Source organism: Nilaparvata lugens, chromosome 11, assembly GCF_014356525.2.
Source record: "Nilaparvata lugens isolate BPH chromosome 11, ASM1435652v1, whole genome shotgun sequence".
NCBI lineage: Eukaryota > Metazoa > Arthropoda > Insecta > Hemiptera > Delphacidae > Nilaparvata > Nilaparvata lugens.
The window spans coordinates 34,830,730-34,851,575 of NC_052514.1; the positions used below are offsets into that span (position 1 = coordinate 34,830,730).

Consider the following 20,846-nt stretch of genomic DNA (forward strand, 5'->3'; position numbering starts at 1 on the left):
CATTTCAATTAATAATATGACAAAACCTTTACATTCAATAAACCCATCATTATTCAAATTGACTTTCATTTATCTTGAACATTTCATATTTATGGCAACACAATTCATTAATACTTTAAAATTTTGAAATTTTTATTATTATAACAAAAGAATTTATACATCAAATTAAATTTCAACATTTTCTAAATTGAACCATTTATTTTTCAAATAATTTATGAATTTAAAGACTGTATAATAACTACAAACCATTCCAACAATATATAGAAAATCAAGATGGATAATGGGTAAATAAGTTACCTAGAAAATACAAAGAAGAGAAAGATTAATAATGGGTAATAAGTTCCCTAAAACAGCACACACAAAATTGATACCCTTTACATAAGTGATACATGATGAAAAAATATGTCACAAGCACACAATTCTTTACACTACAGTGGATAGATTTTAAAAAAGTTAAGTTTTATCAACAATTAAAGATTGGGAAAATAAGCTACAGTTTCAACTTCTAATATTATTTTAAAAGCATACAAATTTAAATTTACAAATTCAAATGACTATGGACAAGATTGGTTAAGATATGCATAATAGAAGAAATTTACTGAACATTACACAAAGACAGGAGAGAATCGAAATTTGGAACGATCGAAAAGGGCCAAGAAAATAGGCCACAGGAAAAAAAAAGATACACGTATGGACTCTTACCATACATAGTATTTACGGTCATTGCTATTCTGAATCCTGGCATGACACAGGATTCCTAATCATAACATAGTGCCGGGGAATACCCTTTCATCATGTGATTCACTTTCATCATATATAGTAAACAACTTGAAACAACCTTTGAATACTAACACATCAATGGTGACTTTGTGCTTTGTTTTCTTCAAGAACATGATTTTATTCATGGGTTCATTTGTTTCAACAAAGCCATTTTGCTTACAAAAGTCAGTCATGTTTACTAGATAATGCTTTGCATACAACTTTTCAAATTTTAGTTGAAAGTTGAATTCATCAACTTGATACAAAGCAAGATTCATTTTGTTTACATTGTTCCTAACCTCTACAGAAACCTGTCTCATGTGAACATTCACTTCATTCACTGTTTTCCTAACCTTCAATTTGGCAATACTACTTTCTTTACTGTTGACGCTATAAGATTCAGATCATTTTCAATGTTTGCCATTTTGTAATATGCACTGATATCTATTCATTAAAACTTGACCACTCCAGAACTGACATCCCATTCAGCAGCACACCATTCATAACCTATCAAGACATCAGCCTACACATAATTTCCATAACTAGGGATTTCATGGTGTACCATTTGGGACATATTTATTTTGTAATTTGGTCCCACCACAGGGATAACATTTGACGTGCTACCAATTCATCCTAATAGGTTGGACAGCATTCACCTATCACTTAAGGAAATAAGTCATCGGTTCCTAATAAGCTTATATCTTGATATATCAACAATGGATCTAATGCTTATGAATAAGAAATCCCAATCGGAGCAAAATTAAATTATAATTCTCATAATACTTGGGCAATTTACAACAAAAATTTACTGAACAAAACCATTTGACACTTAAACATAGAATCTTACAAGCTAAAATACTTATCTCTTCATATTGAATTTATTTGTTTTGCTACAGACTTCAAAATTACACGATACATTCAACACACATTTAGAAAATGATAAAATTATTCAGATCTCAAATAATAACATTTTAAATTTCACATAAGCAGAAAATTTTCAACAGGACAAAAACGATTCTATTTCAGCCAGCAGCCATTTTTCCTGAGAGCGAAAATGACTAGCTTTCTTAAAAGAGGTGTGTCTTTAAAGAAAACAACTCTACAAATTTCATTTATTATAGGTACTCAATAAAACTTTATTTTTAAAGTTATTTTAAATTTAATTAACCTTTATATTGTTTAGAATTAACTGATCATTCAGGAATATAACTTTGTCACAGTGATTCAGTGGAATGTTCAACACTAGTATATATGATAAATTCCCTGTGAAAAGTGCCGTGCTACCAATTTCTCCTAAATCGGTTGGATAGCAAATTTTCACCTATTAACCTAAGGAAGGTTATCAGCTCCAAAGTAATAAATCCTTGGTAAACTATGAATGGATCTATCGCCTATGAATGAGAAATCCAGTTTTCAGAGCAAATGAACTCATAATCTTCAGAAGAATTTTGGCAATACACTACACAAATACACAAAGAACAATATCTTACACGCTTAAGCATCTAAAGTCACTACAAGCTAAATACTTATCCAATTTATATAGTTGAAAACCATGGGCTATAGGCTTGTATACACACAAATCAAAATACACAAACTTAGAACACCATAAAACTGTTCAAAACTCAATTTAAAACATTAATAATCCACTTAAACAGAAAAATATTCAGAGCACAAAATCAGAACACACGCTGCCAGCCATTATTTTTAGAGAGAAGGAAGCCTGGCAGGCACTAAGGTACAGAGCAAACCAACTTCAAACAGTGTCAATGTCATGGACAGGTCACCAAAAAAATTATAAATTACAAGTTTAGAATTCACATTTTATATTTGTTCTCAATAAAACTTTATTTTGAAACTGTTATTTTAAATTTTATATATCCTCTATATTATCTGTTAATTCTGTTAACTCTGTTTACAGAGTTTGTTTTTTCAGTGATACCATGCAACACAATCATTTACGATAAATTCTCAGTCAAAAAGTTGTCCGTATATCGATGACTCTGATATTTACTATAAAGTTTTATAGATCTCGAATTGAAGATTCGATTCCAATCGAGAAAAAATGTAATATTACAAATACCCCCCTCTTGACATAAAAAAATTTACTGTTTGAAAATTTAAAGAAAAAAAATTACATTGACCCAAATGGAAAATTTTGAATTGTAAATTCGAGAACAGTAACAATTTTTCTATAAAAACATTACATGTTTTCCTATAATATTGAAAATTATTATAAAAATTCATCAATAGCATTTGTTATATGTTTCCAAACAATATTTCAAAGTATAGAATATCAAAATTACTTTTGATTTAGCTTTATAATTTAAAGGAAAATATCTCAACAGAAAGTTTAATATATAAAGAATAGTTTTTTGAAATTGCACATAAATTTGATAGATAGAAAAATTCAATTTTTATTGCATAAAAAAAATTAGTATGTTGAATGAAAAATATATTATTATTATTTTTTTTTTAAATGAATTGATGAATTGTTACATTTAATTTTCACATAAAATTTCAATAAATCAAAAAATGTTCATTTCTTTCACTATAGACGTGGTTGATTTTATCGATGCAAATTTTGGAAAACAGTCTGTTAAGGCACTCAGTATGATTTTCAGTTAAGTGTGACTCCAGTGTGATGACGTTAGTGTTGGGCTGATCCGAATACTCGTAGTGTTGGGCTGATACTTGTAGTCGACTGATGCATATCAAACTCGATACAGGTGACATCTCAGTTGGCATTGCCTCATGCTTGTTGTAGACGGCTGCATACCAAACTCGATACAGAGTCATGTAAATTTTGTATCATATTTGTAATTATACAATGTACATTTCAGACTTGAAATGACAATGTAATTCGTTTTTTGGAAAAGAGATAGACGCTGCATACAGGATTAATTTAGGTGAGGATTAATTTAGGTAAGGTTTGGTTTTTTGATATTTTCAGTGTTCAAGGTTTAGAGTTCTGCATACAGGAATAATTTAGGAGAGGATTTTTGAATCAATTCTTTCATGATACTGTGACTGTTATTCTGAATTCAAAGTTGCAAACGTGAATATGGATGGCAATTACCTCCAGGTAATGTGGTAGTGTAGAAGTTTGAGTTACATGGTCAGCAATAAGCGTTGGCATTGTCATCAACATTGGCACAGGCATTGGCATCGGCGCAGGCATCGGCGTAGATATTGGCATTGGCATCAGCACAGGTATCGGCGTAGATATTGGCATTGGCATCAGCACAGGCATCGGCGCAGATATTGGCATTGGCATCAGCACAGGCATCGGCGTAGTTATTGGCGTAGATATTGACATCAGTGTAGATATTGGCGTAGTTATTGGCATTTGATATTGGTGTAGGCATCAGCGTAGATATTGGTGTAGTTATTGGTGTAGTTATTGGTGTAGATATTTGACGTCAGAGCAGATATTGGCGTAGTTATTGGTGTAGATATTAGTGTAGATATTGGCGTTGATATTGGCGTTGACATTGTTGTAGGCATCAGCGTAGATATTGGTGTAGACATCAGCGTAGATATTGGCGTAGTTACTGGTGTAGGTAGTGGCGTAGTTATTGGTGTTCAATTGATGAGTCACACTAGTTCGAAAATCACCCAAATGTTCTTAACACTCTTCATGGCGTTCACTTGTTGTCGATTTCGAGATTCACGTGATAATTATTTCAATGTTAATGTCTGTGCTGTACCTGTTATCTTAAAATGCTTATAAACTAAAAGGAAAATTTTGATTAGGCTATCAATACAATCTAATACACATGAAAATTATTTTTAAGTATATAATCAATATAAAATTGAAATTTGTTAACATCTTATTATACAGTCAGCAATACATAAATTGTGAAATTTGGAGACATCAATTACAAAATTTCACTAGAAAAAAAAAATAATTTCATTTCCATTTATTCATTGTTCAAATATTTTATAAAAAGCAAATTATTCAATATTATTAATCATCTTTTTTTGGATACTATAGTTTATTTCGACTTTTCAATGTTCTAAACACAAACTACATTTCATGACAAAACTTTACTATCAATCATTAAACAAGAAATCATTCAAAACATCAATAATATTTTGCTTCAAAGGCAATCAATATTCATAAGTAATCTGCATCTATGGCAATCAACATTATTAATCATTATTTTGCATCTATGGCAATCAACATAAGTAATCAACACAAAAAAATATTATCTCATTACTGCCTCTCTAAGTCATAACATCTGTTATTCCTTCTTTAGGCAATAATGGGTAGTATCGGACCACAAAAACAAAAGTATGCAAAGGTTTTTACAAACATTTGATGTTGCAGTCTTAAGATTTTTATATCGCAAACAAGTAGGTCAGATAATCGAGTCCAGCCATATGTGGTTCACGCCCACACCTCTAAAAGAATCACACCTACTTGTCTACCAAAAATCCAAAGTATTGGACAGCAAAAAAAAAAAAAAAAAAAAAATGCAAAATGGGTTAAAAGCCCAGAAGAAAACTATCACCCAATTACATATGGCTTATGGCACGATATGCAATGAAAGATGAGAACATGGGACATAATTTGCTCTGAAAAACCTAATTACCTAATATGATACCTGAAAAGAAATAGACATAATTAAAATATGTAATACATGATGAAAAAATATACCGCAAGCAAACAATTATTTACACTACAATGGATAGATTTTAGAAAAGTTAAGTTTTATCAACAATTTAAAGATTAGGAAAATAAGCTACTATTTTAACTTCCAAAATTATTTCAGAAAAATACAAATTAAATGACTATGGACAAGATTGGTTAAGATATGCATAATATAGAAGAAATTTACTGAACATTACACAAAGACAGGAAAGAATCGAAATTTGAAAAGATTAAGGGCCAAGAAAAATAGGCTACAGGAAAGAAAAAAGATACAATTATGGACTCTTACCATACGTAGTATTTACGGTCATTGCTATTCTGAATCCCAGCATGACACAGGATTCCTAATCATTGTGTGCTGGGGAATACCCTATCATCATGTGATTCACTGTCATCATCTTGTAAATAAGCAACTTGAAACAACCTTTGAATACTAACACATCAATGGAGACTTTGTGCTTTGTTTTCTTCAAGAACATGATTTTATTCATGGGTTCATTTGTTTCAACAAAGCCATTTTGCTTACAAAAGTTAGTCATGTTTAGGCCTACTAAATAATGCTTTGCATACACCTTTTCAATTTTCAGTTGAAAGTTGAATTCATCAACTTGATTCAAAGCAAGATTCATTTTGTTTACATTGTTCCTAACCTCTACAGAAACCTGTCTCATGTAAACATTCACTTGATTTACTGTTTTCCTAACCTTCAATTTGGCAATACTACTTTCTTTACTGTTGACTTTCAATAAAGACAACTCCCTACCTACTACATTACTCAATCCTACTATCTCACTAGGATTTACTTTTTCAATAACATTAACTAGGCCTACATTATCTGAAACTTGAACTAATTGATCTTGAATCTCAACACTACTATCATCCTGCTTCAATTTGCCTTCATCTTCATGACTATCAATCAATGTCTCATGTGCATCTTTCAATAGAAGGTTTATACTAACCTGCTCTAGTCTAATGCTAGCAAATTCTTGCTTCATCTCATCAAACCTAGCACTTTGATCTTGTTTCAAATTATCAATCTTAGCATTTTGCTTATCAAACAGTTGTGTTAAGGCAGCTATTAACTCATCATCATTTTTAATATTTTTCATATTGTATGCCATTTTGCTAGTCTGCACAGATAATATATCCATTAGGACTTGATCTCTCTTGAACCGATTTCCCACTCAGCAGTATACCATTATAACCTATCAAGATATCTATCCTACTAATAATTTTTCATAACCAGGGATTTCATGGTGTACCATTTGGGACATACTTATTTTGTAATTCGGTCCCACCACAGGGGAAACATTTGCTGTGCTACCAATTTCTCCTAAATCAGTTGGATAGCAAATTTTCACCTATTAACCTAAGGAAGGTTATCGGCTCCAACGTAATAGATTCTTGGTAAACTATGAATGGATCTATCACCTATGAATGAGAAATCCAGTTTTCAGAGCAAATGAACTTATAATCTTCAGAAGAATTTTGGCAATACACTACACAAATACACAAAGAACAATATCTTACACGCTTAAGCATCTAAAGTTACTACAAGCTAAATACTTATCCAATTTATATAGTTGAAAACAATGGCTATAGGCTTGTATACACACAAATCAAAATACACAAACTTAGAACACCATAAAACTGTTCAAAACTCAATTTAAAACATTAATAATCCACTTAAACAGAAAAATATTCAGAGAGCACAAAATCAGAACACACGCTGCCAGCCATTATTTTTAGAGAGAAGGAAGCCTGGCAGGCACAAAGGTACAGAGCAAACCAACTTCAAACAGTGTCAATGTCATGGACACGTCACCAAAAAAATTATAAATTACAAGTTTAGAATTCACATTTTATATTTGTTCTCAATAAAACTTTATTTTGAAACTGTTATTTTAAATTTTATATATCCTCTATATTATCTGTTAATTCTGTTAACTCTGTTTACAGAGTTTGTTTTTTCAGTGATACCATTGAACATGCAACACAATCATTTACGATAAATTCTCAGTCAAAAAGTTGTCCGTATATCGATGACTCTGATATTTACTATAAAGTTTTATAGATCTCGAATTGAAGATTCGATTCCAATCGAGAAAAAATGTAATATTACAAAAGTTTAGTCCATATATCGATTACACCGATATTTGCTTTCAATTTTTATTAATATTTTGAATATCGAATTGAAGATTCGATTTTAATCAAGAAAGAAATGTAATATTACAGTATAATGGAAGTTTTCATGGTCTAGGTAAGTTCCAAAAACAATTAAAACTGGAATTAAAGGACAACTCAGTACCTGTTATAAATGCTAATCGTAGGGTCCCAGAAGTTATAGAATCAAAACTGAAAGGAACATTGGACAAACTTGTAGATAATGGGGTAATTGCACCAGTTGATCATCCCACAGACTGGGTGAATAATATAGTGATTGTAGAGAAACCTGATAAATCATTGTGTATATGTCTTGATCCCAAGCATCTTAATAAATGTTTGAAAGCAGATACCGTACATATCCTATTCCAACTATGGAAGAATTTGAAAGTTTATTGAGAGGTAAAAAATGTTTCACTGTACTTGACATGCATCAGGGATTTCATCAGATAGAGTTAGACCAGGACAGTAGTTTATTAACAACATTCATCACTCCTTCTGGTAAATATAAGTACTTAAGGTTGCCGTTTGGAATCAATGTTGCTCCTGATGTTTTCCAAGCTTATGATATGAGAACATTTGGAGACATACAGAATGTTTGTATATATTTTGATGAATTCATAGTTGCTACCGACTCTGAATCGGAGCATGATGCTGTTCTTGATAAGATTATGGATAGGGGCTATTGGAAATAATGTAAAGTTCAATTTGAGAAAACTGCAGTTCAAGGTTAATAATGTAAAATATTTAGGATTGAAATTTCAGAACAGGGTGTATCATATTGGATCATGAAAAAGTTGAAGCTATCCAGCACATAGAAGCTCCAACTTCAAAATAGAAATTACAGTCTTTTTTGGGAGTTGTAAATCATTTATCTAAGTTCATTCCAAATGTGTCAGTCCTAACTGCACCTCTAAGGCAGTTACGGTACTGAAAAAGAATGTTGATTGGAATTGGTCATTGTCTCAAGATAAAGCTTCCAGTCAGATTAAACATGAAATAATGCAAAGTAGCTCATTAAAGCTGTTTGATCACAATGTGCCTGTTGAAATATATGTTGATGCTAGCAATGATGGTCTGGGTGTCTGTCTGATGCAAAATAATTGTCCAGTGGCTTTTGCTTCACGTTTACTCAATGAAGCTGAAACTAGATATCCAATTATTGACAAGGAAATATTGCAGCTATCTGTTTTGCTGTTCGGAAATTTCACCATTATATTTATGGTGCTAATGTAACTATATATACTGATCACAAGCCAATACTTGGCATAGTAGACAAAAATATGGCTAATGTATCATCTCGTTCGCAAAGATTTAGAATTAAGCTTATGATTATAGATTGAAAATTTCTTATTTGTCTGGTAAGAGTAATGTTGTAGCTGATATGTTGTCGAGGTCTGCAATGAAAAACAAACAAGATGTGTTTCCATTGCTTGATGAACAAATCGTTGTACATAGTTTGACCAATCAGTTAGCAATGTCAGATAAAAGAAGGCAAGAATTCAGGATTGCCTTAGGTACCTACTGACCCTACTCTAAAGAAAATTGCTATGTATATACATACAGGATGGCCTAAGCTTTCAAAACTCTCTAATGATGAAAAACATTAAGTGAAATCTTAACCTTATTCTTTTTTGGAACTTTTATTTGTAAAAATTTGGGAGAAAACAGTTTTGGGCTATGCCTGTTGTCTCCTCCCAATCATATTATATTCATTATGATTATGATTTGTGATTGTCAATGAAATATATGAATAAATAAATAAACATTATTATAAATTGAAATCAGAATTAGGGTTTGATGATGGCTTACTATTTCTACAGAATAAAAATATAGTGCCCCTCTCCTTGCGTCAAGAAATGTTGAAATTGATTCATGAAAACCATTTAGGGATTAATAAGTGTAAAGCTAGGGCAAGATCCATTTTTTATTGGCCGAGAATGTGTTCCGATATTGAAAAACCTTTTTTATCATGTATTACACATGTGAAAAATTTCGCTATCAGAATGGGAAAGAACCACTGTTAAGTCATGATCAGGCAAAACGTCCCTGGGAAAGGATTTGTAGTGACATTTTTGATTATGATGGTGAATCTTATTTATTGGTTGTTGACTCATATTCAAATTGGATTGAGATGGAAAGAATTGAGTCTAAAACTGCAGATTGTGTGATCCATGTTTTTTCGTGCTATGGTATTCCTGATTTTGTTATGTCAGAAAATGTTCCATTCAACAGTTATGTTTTTAAAAAGTTTGCAGATGAATACAAATTCGAGAGTATCACATCCAGTTCACACTACCCACAAAGTAACGGTAGGGCTGAGAAGGCTGTATCTATTTGTAAGGGCCTCCTCAGACGGTCGCAAGTTAGTGGAACTGATATAGAATTCTGTACTGACGACTGGAACAAATAGTAACCCTGCTCAGTTATTTCTGAACAGAAATTCAAAATCAAAGTTGCCTATATCAGATGAGTTTTTACATCCAAAGATTGTGGTAAAGAATTTTGAGAGTAATATTAAACAGTACTATGATAGGACTGCTAATCAGTTGAGTTAAATGATTTTGAGGTAGGAAATGATGTTTTATTTGATAAGAATCATGAATGGGTAGCAGGGAAAATTGTAGATAAACATATGTCTCCAAGAAGCTATGTAATAATTGATCAGTCAGGAAAGAAATTTCGAAGGAATAGAAGAATGATTAGGAAAAGCTACAATGTACCAATGAGTAGATCTAATAATGATGATGATTATACTGAAGTAGCCTATTATGTCCAGCACAAATAAATGATCCTGAAATTCTGATGCCCAATGATGATGTTGTAGAAGAAGTAGAGGTGAGGAGACCTCAAAGAATAAAGAGACAACTAGTATATCTTGATGATTATGTTTGAGTAGAAATATCCTACGTTGTATCTTAAATATTACTTGACTATTCACAATTTCTTATGTTTATTGTAGGTACTTCAATTGGTTCTTTTGAAATGTTGATTATGTTTACTATTGAAAATAGACTAAAGTGTTTCTTTGTATTTTTTATTCTCAAGAGGGGAGATGTAATATAATATATTACATATTATGAGTGTCATGCTCATGATATATAAAGGCATTGGCAGAGTGCGCGGCAGAACAACGCTAATAAATAATGTAAATGTTCGTTGTGACTTGTGATGTAATAACTACAGTATGTCTAAAAAAACAATACAAATGAATAAGTGTTTTAATAATAAAACCTTAGATTACAGTACCGGCACATAAAGACCATACAAGAGTGGTTCAGTGAAATTTGAAAGAGATAGTAAAGCAAACCCAGCCCTATTCTGCATTATCAGCACATTTCACAGTTGATGAAATCAATATAGCTTTATCTAAGACCAAAACAGGGAAAGCAGCTGGACTAGATGACATGTTACCAGAGTTTCTGAGAGGGTGTGAAATTGATGTAAGGAAGTGGCTTGCAGATTTCTTTTCAAATATTCTGGAAACTGGGAGACTACCAACTGTTTTTAAGAAAACAGTTGGGGAGGTTGATGTATAACAGAAATAGAATTTGGAAGATATTTTGGGGGAGGGCGAGGGCGCTCAATTTTACCCACTTGAAAACCACGAATGGGAAAGATGGTAAACTTTCAGAGTTTGAGCTAATAAGCGCGCCCTCGCCCTCCCCCAAAATATCTTCCAAGTTTTATTTCGATGTTGGTTTCCAACGTCTCAAAACCAGTCAATGTTATGGAAGTATAAATTACAACAATTTCATCTCACTTCTCATTTCAGAGAATCTTTGTCTATGGTTTCCAGTATTATTTTTTCACTTTCTTGTATGAGTAGAGGAACAAATGAAACGATTTTTGAGAATGTTACTATGATATAGAAAGTAAAAGTAAACAAACACATCTGAACCTATGATGCGCATTTCCAAAGACTCATGGAGAATGTGAGCTCATAATGGAGGGATAAGGGCCTGTACACATGGCGACAAACGTCGTCATGTGTACAGAATATATAAATAATATATGTGTACAGAATATTTAAATAAATTTAGGGCTCTTAGTACTCTCATTATGTATTGCAATGGGAGGTGAGTTTCTTTTTTATATCACAACATTTTCTCACTGAAAGCTCTTGTTGGGCTTTTTTTGGTACACAAATTTTAGTTTTCACACCAGAGTTTTCAATAGGGTCGGGGTAGTAGTCTTTATTGGATAATTATTTGGAGAGGATGAAAATGTTTTCTATTCACTTCTAGTGAATAGTCTCTCCACTACGAAATACTGAGAGTTATAGTGCATCTAATGGGTGATTCTGATAGAATATGATGAATATGAAACCTATATGGGAAATCTCAATTTGAGGACAATGAAGCTAGTGATGATGGATAAAGCTAAAAATGTAGTTTTTTTGAAGTACAAGGAGCATTTTTATCAGCTGTGCTTGGAAATCTATAAAACATTTATAAGAGATGGAGCGCTCTATCTGGTCTCAGGTTGTAGAGCACATAATTACCCCCAGAGAGATTTTGTACTATACATTCAAATGGTGACAATCGGAAGATTTCGTTGATTGTAAACTGAAATTCATCAAAGTTGATTTTTTCTAAAAACTATACTGATTTTTGAGAAATTGTAGCTCAGTAGTCATTGTCGATATAGAGCTCCAAATTATTCAATTTTATACGAAATCGTATACACTAAATAAAAAAAGGAAAAGTGAATTTAATTTTCCGATGAAAAGTTTTTGGTGTCTGGCACAAGGAAATTTTGCATGAAAAAAATTGGTTCTGAACTTTTCTTATGTAGCCTATCCAAACAATATATTAGAAATCAGAACTACAATATGATATTACAAGCACCAATGTATGTAGTGATTGTCCGCTACATGTCACCCCTTCCTAAGTTTTCTTGATGGAATGAAATGTACAAAATGCAGTTCTTGTAAGTCATTTCCATGGCGGTTCAATTAATATTCAGTCTCATTATGAGAGCATAATTTTATAATAAAAACTGTCCATTCTCATATATGTATAAAATAATAAACATCTATATTTGCTTTATTGTTAGAGACTCTCATTCATAAATAAGGTGCTGCTCTTAGAGAGTATGTTTCTCAGTAGATATTTGATTATATATTTGTGAGAATCAGTTATTGCTAAGTGGATAATAATATTTGCTGTCTTAACTAAAACCAGCGATATCCCATATTGGATGACCAATATATTGTCTATTAGCGAAATTTATGACTCCAGTCAATTCCAAGTATTAAACAATTTTTCAAAACTTTTTGAAAAACGTACCAGCCCTGGATTTGTTTATTTATTCATTTCGAATATTATTCCTATGAATTTCCATCCGTTTATTATTTGCAGGATATCAGTTTCTACCGAATAAAAGCAATATATTCCAGTATAGAAACAGTGTTAAGTGCTACTTACCCAGATGATGAAGGAGTAGAAGTGGAGGAAGTGGGAGTATCAGCTAAAAAGGCACTCATGGCTGGGATTACAGTCCAAATAACATTCAGATACTACAGATCATTGGAGAATAATGCAAAAGACGAAGTCAAACTAGCCAGTAAGTAAACGATATATCTACATCCATTCTCCTACACTGAGGCTCGGTTGCATTGAAACTTGCTTAATTTTAATCAAGATTCAATTCCACTAGATCACGAGAACCAACCTGAGAAGGTTTTTCTGTGCTGAGGCTTCTCTGATTGGCTCTCGTGGCATTTTATCAGGATTCAGGGCCGGTTTCCGAGCTCGGGATTCAGCTAAGTTCTAGACTTCGAACAGCTGGAGTCAGAAATTTATTGGTTTTCCAAAACTGTGCGTAGGCCTAGTCGCAGTTTCAATTCTCTCATATCTATAATATTGGAAACGTTTTTCCTAGACAAAATTAAGCACTCCTAAATAATTCAAAATAGCTGGAACTCTATACTATTTCCTCTTTATTTTATTTTGTGTTAGATTTGCCAGTTTTTAGAAATTTAATTCAAATGTGACTACGACAATGACTACAACTTGTAACAGACTTGTGCAACCAAGTGTGAGAATTACGTTTCAAAGTGATAGGACCAATTCAGATGTACTAATCGAATGACATATAGTTGAACTTTCACCGATGAGTGGTTACAGAGATAATTGATTTCCCGTGATTACCTTCATTTTCAACTCTGAGGTTGGCTGGTGGGGGGGGTTTCCTTGGGAACCCCTCCAGGGGGATTCCTTGGAACTTTTTTAAAAAAAAACACTCTTTCCCTTACAATGGCGAGATATCTAGCTTTTATCTACTTTCCGGACCAAGAAAACCTGTATCTGGGCTAAATACTATAATCTCTTGATGAGAATATGAGCTTTCGATTCGAACAGAGTTATGTTGATAATAATATGCGTAAGGTTTTTATTGGTGAGGGTAGCAATACACCATTGTTATTGAGCTTCAATTCTGTGACATCATACAATTTCCCTCCACAATTGGTACGAAAACTATAAGGAATTAAAATGAAATTCCAACTGATCTGTGTTCAAGTTGTTATTCCCCATATGCCAATTACGCTGGTTGATGCTTCTCTTCAAAAATGACATCATCATTCTAAATTTCCAAAATAAGGGAAACTGAGAGAAGAAACTAATCATTAAAATTGTCCATCTGTGGAAAAACTATAAAGATGAACCATGCGTATTTTCAAGTCAATATCTGTTCACATTCTTGAGATTTCAATAAGCAGAGAACAGAAAAAATAGGCTACTTGTTTTACAGCTTGCTTAGAGAATCTTAAGCCATCTATGAGCCTGTCATACTTCTGTCTGTTGTCATGAGGCTGTCATACTCCAGCCAAGACCGTCAATTTAACGTCCCAATCATATAACAAAAGTTATGTTTAAACTACATATCAAACATGTTACACATTACACATAACTGGGTTAACATCCATTCGAGATTCAAACATTTTTGATCATTATCAAGAAGGATAAATATTAGATCAGATATACCGGGATGACTTTGATAACAGCTATATAGAGTGTCCCATGAAATGTTTAACAGCCGAAGACAACAGATTTCATAAATTTAATTTGCAACAGAAATGTATATAGTGGGGTCCATATTATAATGGCAGTGGAGAGAGATAGGAGGAAAACGCTGCCAATCCTCTGTCTTTTCAATGCCTTCTATAGACAGTAGCTGATACAGGTTCATTGATGTGATATTAATAGTTTATTCCCGTTTAAAATGATCAATTATATTTTATTAAGCAACAAATTCTATTTTGCAATAAATTCATAATGGATTTTCATGATTAAGATGAAATATTTTGTTAATTGATTATTAATTCTACATTGTGAAAAGACGATCTGGAACAGAGCAAAGCGAGAAAGAATAGCGCTATCCGCTTTGTTGAATGATGGACAAGGATAACAATACCATTGCTAATCAAACACTGCTATTATAATGTTGACCTCACTGTAGTTGAATTTTCTCATATCAAATGAAAAAGACTAAGAAATTGTCAAAAAACACAGATTCATTGATACTTAGAGAGACCGGTTTCTAAGTATCAATAACTCTGTGGTTTTTTGACAATTTCTTAGTCTTTTTCATCCAATATAAATAATTACCACAATATCAACTTCTCAACTACACAAAAAGTTTTCTCATATCGACCTTAGTTTTCTAGATATATAGATTATTTTGAAATTTGGAAAAACGTCAATCACTAGAGCGAACTATCAGGCAAGATCTAAGTCTAAGTTTATGGTTGGGAAGAGGAAAATATTTCCAATTAGAATCACTCAAACTTCTCTGTTGAACGTTTTTGAACCTCTCGTTTGCATTCAAAGTGTTATGAATTCTGCTTTGAACTTGTCAATAATGTACTTTTTTCAACTTGAATAACGTAAATAAGAGGAACAAATCATATGAATCTCATTTAGATTTTCTTCTTTTCTCCAACCATCTTCTTGAGATTGGATTTTCTCTGGAAGTTTTCTAGTTATAGACATTTTTTAAAAAATATCAAAAACAATGTATCTCGAAACTAAGGTCAATATAAAAACATTTTGCTGGACATGTTTTGTTGCAAATTCCATGTGTAATCAACGGTCTTCGGCTGTTACTCCTTTCACTCTGTATACTGTAGAAGGTTGTGGAAGAAGAGAAGTGACAATAATTGCTTCCTATCATTCTGACTGACTTTGCAATGTGCTACAGACGATATTTCAAAATAATAGTACCTATATTATTTACTCATGTAATCATTTATTCATCCATTTATTCATCTATTCATTCATTATAGAGTAGATTTTTTGACTTTGTGAATAGATTCTTTGACTTTGTGAATAGATTCTGTGAATATAATTAATTCTTGTTTAAAATATTTAGTTATAGGATAGCTATAGGAATAATTTAATATTAGATTATACTGACATATTGTCACCTGGTCATATGGGACATATATATGAATCATATACCTATTTATCTCATATTGATCAGGATTTTAGAGTTTTAATTTAGAAAAGTTTAATGAACAGTGTTTTTGTCTTTGAACAATTTTTGTCATCGAAAGAAAGATTGTTTATTTCATTTGTTGTCAAAATTAATGTAGCTTCTCTTTTTGTTTTTAATAACAAACGTGCCGCTTGTGCGACTGATAAAAATATGTACTGAAATGGCTTCCATGTTTGGCATTGACTGAGTTATATTTAATACCCAGAATTCTACTTTTGGTCGGAGAGTCAGGGTGTGTGAGCTCGTTCGATAGGACTGTGAGTAAAGTCCGGCTGTTCTGGTGAAGGGGATAGATTTTGTTCTTGTTTTATAATACAGTTTTCCTGTCACAGTTCGGGCAGTTTAAAGAGAATTGTATTATTGAATAGGAGGGGATCTGAACCCACTTCATTAGATCAGTTATTTTGATTTTTAATTAATAATTAACGTCGCGTTTCAACCAGTGGATGCCAAATTGGGAAGCCATTTTCATAAAAGGTAGGTGACTACTGAGTCATTGTTTTAAATTTTTCTTAACCACAACAAATGAATCTTCACTAGCAGCAAAGCGAGTAGCCCTTGAAATATTCATCTGATTATTATTATTTCTAATTATAATTCTAATTTTGTACAAATAATTTATTGTTTTGTTTTAAATATCAAAAACCTGTACGATCTTTTCTTGTTTTTCATTTTCCCACCCTTACATATTCAGTGAAGGCACATATTGCTTACAATATGTCACCTGTCATTTGAGTGAAACTCAAATTTTGACTATTTGTGAAGAGTTTATTTTTGTTTATTTATTTATTCATTCATTTATTTATCGAGAATACATTATTATCAAATAATATCATGGTTAACAGTAATGCAGAGTCTCTGATGTTGGATGAGAAGTTTTGAGTCTCGCAGCATTCAATTGATTTTTTCAAATTTGAAGTTTTGAGTAACATTCATATCTATAATTATTTTCAGATGGCACGGATGTGACGATAGTCACTGGGAATCCATTCAACGCAGTAAAAAACTTCGTCAAAGGCCATATGAAGAAACATAAGTGATCCGGGGCCCGTTTGTGAATTCACAATTCCATTCATGAGTTTTGAACTTTCAAGTTATTAATATACAATAGAATACAGTATATATTTTAAACACTAATTATTATTACAGATAAATTCAGGGTAAAATTGAAATATAATACAATTCACGAATGATAGATGATTGGAAATTAAATTTGTGAGATTTAATTGCTATTAAAATATTGTTGGAGGAAAAAGAAATGGTGTACATTATTGTGCCAGGTAACTGTAATATCACTCTAACCGAAACATGGTCAGAACTTACTCAAACCGAAACATCGCCGGTCTCACAGACCGGGTCTTGCTTGAAGTGTTATATTTGATATATTTTCTACTAAATATGAATTTAAATATTTTCAATTGGTAAATTTCAATTATAGTAAAGTATTTTTTTTATTGTAATTTGACTGCAATCCAACACTTTGGTTAATGAACAGTTCAATTCTAGCTTAAATTAATACGTAAAAGTTTGACATTAAAGGGTTATTCACTCCTTGACAGTCTAAGTGAGCAATGCCCATGCACTGTTTCTTTCAGAATCACTCTTACTACATCTAAACGAGATCTGTAGGCTTCTTCCTTTTCAGTCTTCTCACTGTATTAGAGTTGTCTATGAGGTGTAGAGCTTCAATGTTCTGATGATTATGTAAATATTTTCAATTGGTGAATTTCAATTATAGTAAAGTATAATGTAGATTTCAGTTGCAAATTAAGTGATGGAAGTATAGAAAAAATTGGAAACATTGATATGTAATAAATGTATAATGTTGGATGTAAGAAAACACTCAATACAAAAATCCGTGTGAGATATAGTATCAGTTACTACTCAGAACAATAATCATGGAGAAATACTTCATCAATATAGGCTTTATAGCAAAACTGGAAGGTAATCATTGAAAAAAATAATGATTTTCATTGTTACCAAGAAACTTGTTTGAGCAAACGTTTTCAGCCTCCAGTTATTTTATTAGCAAGAAAAGTTCATAAATAACTAACTATAGTGGTCGGACTCATCTATTTCGTCAAGTGAATGTTTATTTTGTGACACTTAATTGTGAAGCATCCTATTGATAAAAGTTCCAAAGGCTGGAGGTTGTATGCGGTTGATAACTCATCCATTGTCATCAATTTTCCTAAACCAACGTTCTCTAAATTACAAAAATTAGTTTTTCAAATAAAACATGTCAATAAAATACCAAAATAATGAAGAGAAAAAATTGAATGCTCAAAATATCTGTTAGTCGAAACATCCGGTCCGGTATTCTAGACCGGTAAAAAATGAACGTTATCCGAAAGATCCGGTAGCTGAGACCGGTACGTTTTCAATACCAATATATTGATGTTTACTTGATAACCGTGAGTTGGGGGCTGATGAGCATTGTTGGAGAATGTTGAGGAATAGTGGGGGAGAAGTTATTGGAGCGGGCAGCAATTTTTGATTCACAATTTTGCCACTATAGAAAAAATAATTTTGCCTCTGGTCTCACAGACCGTTGCTTCGGTTAAAGTGATATAGTTCATGCAATCCCTCTCCATAATAGCAGTGTTTTAGATGCGACATAGAGTGTAGGAGACCCATAATAATAAATAAGAGGACGAATGTTTATGATTTGAAGGTAATTCATCAAAACATGGATGGTCTGTTCCATGAGATTAATATTTTAGAAATTTTGATTGAAGATGAAAGTCCTGATGTTTTGCACATTACTGAAGATGTGTTGAAATGAGTTTTATAAAATTTTAAAATATGACTCTGTCCTGTAGCTATTGTAGGTGTGGTTTGAGAAAAAGGGGGGTTGCTATTCTTATCAAGAACGCTTTGCTGGGCCTGGTCTTATTGGGAGACAGATTGACGGTGATGGGTGGCATTGAGATGTGCGGTGTGAAGTTGGATTTCTGAGAAAAACTTGGATTTCCTAATTTGTGGTGTATAAACCTCCTAGTGGAGATATTTAGCCTACTTGTTTTTTGATGAATTCTCTCTATTGACTGAACGGATAACTCATAACTGTAAGACTGGAAAGTAGAATTATTTTAGCAGGTAATTTCAACATTAAAAATCGGGGGACCGAGCTTTGCTCTGGAGCACATGATATTAGAAAATTTATTACGAAAGAGGAGATAATAATATTTATAGTTTATACAGAAAGGTTCTATCTTTATATTGAAGGTTCTATTCACGCATGCGCGTGAAAGGATGTCTAACCTCAAACAGGACCGGAATAGATCTGTCACCTTGGAAATGGTAGCAAAATCAGACTTTTAGACATTTTTAGGGAAAAATTAATTTCAAGTAATAATTGAAACAATATCCAAGTATTACTCAAGTGAAGTAAGTTTCAAGTAAAGTACATGAAAAAGGACCAGACATAATCAACAGAACAGTGAAACTACTTCGAATCATGATCAACACAAAAAAATCTGGTGTGGTACACTCACACAACTTTCCTTGCTCATTGAACTGGGAGCCTCATTCTTAAACGAGAATAATTTAGAGAAATAACATAATGACGATTGACGGCAACATAATTATTTGAAACTACGATCGGACTACTGTATATGTGTGTATATAATTATTGTTTTCAGAGTACTTTTTCCTTTGTGTAAATTGTGAAATCCGATAATTTTTTAAAAGTCGTCAAAACAGCTGTTCTACAGATGAAATATCTCGACTATGTGTTATTTTTATAGACTGCTCTACCTACCTACCTCATGCACGAGAAGGAGGTTACAGAGTACATTTCTCAAGGATGGGGTGAACCCCCCATTAGTTTCCCAGAGAGGAGACTCATGCCAGTTGATGGGGCTGATAAATAACTATACGGAGTATGAATTTGAAATAAATCAGTCAAGTAATTTTTGAGAAAATCGTGAAAAACATGGTTTTTCAGTAATTATCCGCCATTTTTCTCGAGAATATTACGCAGCTCCTGCAATTTTCCTAGAAATAAGACTCATGTCAGTTGATAGGGCTTATAAATAGCTATCCATGGTATAAATTTGAAGAAAATCGTTAGAGCCGTTTTCGAGAAAATCGTGAAAAACATGGTTTTTTAGTAATCATCCGCCATTTTTCTCGAGAATATTACGCAGCTCCTGCAATTTTCCCAGGAATGAGACTCATGTCAGTTGATAGGGCTTATAAATAGCTATCCATGGTATAAATTTAAAGAAAATCTTTAGAGCCGTTTTTGAGAAAATCGTGAAAAACATGGTTTTTTAGTAATTATCCGCCATTTTTTCCGCCATCTTGAATTGAATTTCATTGAATTTCTTATTGTCGGGTCCTCATGGTATAAGGACCTTAAGTTTGAAATTTCAAGTCAATCGGTTAATTAGGAATGGAGTTATCGTGTTCACAGACATACACACATACACACACACACACACATACACACACACACACATACAGACCAACACCCAAAAATCATGTTTTTGGACTCAGGGGACCTTGAAACGTATAGAAAACTTGAAATTGGGGTACCTTAATTTTTTTTGGAAAGCAATACTTTCCTTACCTATGGTAGTAGGGCAAGGAAAGTAAAAATGAATATTGTAATTCTCAGGCTGAAACGTTCTCATCACCTACCTTTCGTGGTTCGAAGCCCACACAAAATTGTGGACTCAGGCTGCAAGTACCTGTAACGATCTCCCCGCATTGCATTTAAATACCCTTAAATCTGAAATTTTGATGAAATTGAAAGAAATCA

General features: G+C 32.5%; 1 protein-coding gene across 3 annotated transcripts in view; it reads left to right on the top strand.

The window, feature by feature from the left end:
• LOC111053061 overlaps positions 1–17,337 on the top strand; it is a 220,868-nt gene extending 203,531 nt beyond the window's left edge. For all 3 annotated transcript variants that reach the window (XM_039438298.1, XM_039438300.1, XM_039438301.1), the window contains 2 exons: positions 12,940–13,144; positions 17,033–17,337. In XM_039438298.1, coding sequence (XP_039294232.1) covers positions 12,940–13,144; positions 17,033–17,118 — 291 coding nt within the window. In that variant the 3' untranslated portion in view covers positions 17,119–17,337. The remainder of the gene's footprint in view (positions 1–12,939; positions 13,145–17,032) is intronic.
• Positions 17,338–20,846: the final 3,509 nt, after the last annotated feature.